Consider the following 2,433-nt stretch of genomic DNA (forward strand, 5'->3'; position numbering starts at 1 on the left):
TTAAAATATTACACTTAACGTTATATTTTATTTCTTTTTTATTGTCGATCATTACAAAATTAACAGCGATACTGATTTGATATTTTTAAATTATTCTTTTACTTACTATTTTTTTTTACAAGTTGTAAAATGTTGAAATCAAACTTGGTCCCTCTTAGAAAAAGAGCCATACTTGTTTTGCGTGATTAGTTATGTGTTTAATAATTTTTTTATGTTTTCTATTTAAACTTTGATGTATTTATTAGATAGTTTATTAAAAATAATAAAAAATGATTTACAAGCAAATTTACTTATTTTTTTGGATAAGTAGAATTTCATTTATCCAAAAGAATACAGCCAAGCTGCTACAAACAAAAACAAGACACTATATCAGTCCCCAATCTATACATTACCTATTTACAATATCAATTCTATTCATGGGGCTCCTATACAATTTAATTCACACAGATTCTTTAACACAACTAACAATAGTTTCAACCGAGCAATACACCCCTCTAAACTGCCTACGATTCCGCTCCTCCCAAATACAATAGATAAAACCAATCCAGGCCAACATGAGCATATGCACCATTAAGGATTTGCCTTTAAGATTCAGCAACAACCATTGCAAAAGATCATTCCATCCAAGAGACGTCTGGTTAAGGCCACATAGAAGCAATATAGCACACCAAGTTTCATTTGCAAAAGTACACTCAGAGAATATATGATTACGGGTTTCCAGACCAGAACTACACAGTCCACAAACACCATCTGTAGCTATACCAAATCTAGCTAATCTGTCATTTGTAGGCAATCTATCCAAGATTGCCATCCATGTAATCAGTGAAAATTTTGGAACGAGACCAGGGAACCATACAAGGCAATGCCAGCAAACCTTTTCACCCCTAATTCGAATCCTATCCCATATCCAGCTGGCTTTGATTTGATCCCAATTACTATTGGAGCAGAATAGGCTCGCAGCTTCATTCCTCATCTTAAGCAACCTTGCTATGATCCAGCTAAAATGTGCCTTGTATTCAACATTCCATAAATCAACAGTTCTGAAACAGTAGGCATTTATCCAAGCAATCCAGAGAGAACCATCACCTGCCAAGATTTTCTTGATAAGTAGAAGGCAGCAAGCTTTACTCCAGTTTGTCAAACTTCTCAACCCCAAACCTCCCTCAGATTTCAAGGAGCAGATCTGGTTCTAGCTGACCTGGGCATCTCTAGCTGAGGAATCACAGCCTTTCCAAAAGAATCTCATACACAATCTTTCCACATCTCTTATGACCCTTTTAGGCAAAATGAGTTGCCTACTCTAGTAGCTAAAGACACTAAATATGACAGATTTGATGAGCTGAAGCCTGCCCCCATAGCTCAGCTTCTTATCAGACCATTTGCCAAGTTTCTCTTTAATCTTAGTCAACAGAGCAGAGCAGTCCTTACCAGAAAGCTTTCTAGTGACCAGAGGTACCCCAAGGTACTTAACAAGAAGCATACCTACTTTAAATCCAGTACCAGATTGAATTAGCTGGAGAACAGGGTCAGTTAAGCCACAAGCAAAGAGCTCAGTTTTCTGGGCATTAAGCCTAAGACCAGATAGATCATAGAAAGCCTCTAGAGTACTTAAAACACCCAACACAGAGTCCAAAGAGCCATGGCAGAACACCAAAAGGTCATCAGCAAAGCATAGATGTGTAAGAGAAACCCTCTTACACTTAGGGTGATATCTAAAAATTCCCTTTTTTGCAGAAGCATCCAACAAAGAAGAAAGAACATTCATAACCAAGACAAAGAGATAAGGGGATAGTGGGTCTCCCTGCCTAACCCCCTAGCTCCCTTAAAGAAACCCACAAGACTACCATTCAAGGAAACTAAAAATTAAGATGAAGTAACACAAGCCCTTATCCAACAACATAATTTCAAAGGTAAACAATAGCCTCAAGTACAACCATAAAAAAATTCCAATCCACAGAGTCAAATGCCTTTTGCAAGTCAATCTTAATGGCACATCTAGGAGAAAGACTCTTCCTAGAATAACCTTTGACTATTTACTGAGCTAGTAAGGTATTATCAACAATGTTCCTACCCTTTACAAAAGCAGTCTGACTAGGAGAGATCATACAAGGAAAAATAAGAGACAATCTAGTAGTGATGATTCTAGTGATGGTTTTGTACACTACATTGCAACAAGAAATGGGTCTGAAATCCTTGGCCATACAAGCATTCAGAGCCTTAGGGACTAAAACTATAGTTGTTGCATTAAATGCTGGCAGCAAGGAAGAGGAAAGAAAGAAGAACCTTATTGCAGCTAAGAAGTCACAACCCACCATATCCCAGGCAACCTTGAAAAACCAAGAAGAGTACCCATCAGGGCCAGGGCTTTTACCATTGCCTTGTCTGAATAAGGCTTCCTTAATTTCCTTGTCCTCCACCTCCTTAGTAAGCATA

The 2,433-nt window shown here is 37.7% G+C and overlaps 1 protein-coding gene across 1 annotated transcript; it reads right to left on the bottom strand.

Annotated features, from left to right (window-relative positions):
- Nucleotides 1–439: 439 nt before the first annotated feature.
- LOC120181927 lies at nucleotides 440–1,765 on the bottom strand. The gene is made up of 3 exons (XM_039186951.1): nucleotides 1,328–1,765; nucleotides 1,199–1,212; nucleotides 440–1,040 (listed from the first exon to the last, which is right to left on the bottom strand). The coding sequence occupies exons 1-3, from the start codon at nucleotides 1,763–1,765 to the stop codon at nucleotides 440–442; spliced, it is 1,053 nt and encodes a 350-aa protein (XP_039042882.1).
- Nucleotides 1,766–2,433: the final 668 nt, after the last annotated feature.

The sequence above is a fragment of the Hibiscus syriacus genome, unplaced genomic scaffold (assembly GCF_006381635.1).
Source record: "Hibiscus syriacus cultivar Baekdansim isolate YM2019G1 unplaced genomic scaffold, ASM638163v2 tig00112609_pilon, whole genome shotgun sequence".
NCBI lineage: Eukaryota > Viridiplantae > Streptophyta > Magnoliopsida > Malvales > Malvaceae > Hibiscus > Hibiscus syriacus.

Excerpts from the sequence above, each read along its gene's own strand:
- LOC120181927 (XM_039186951.1), bottom strand. The coding sequence starts at position 1,765 with ATGAATGTTCTTTCTTCTTTGTTGGATGCTTCTGCAAAAAAGGGAATT.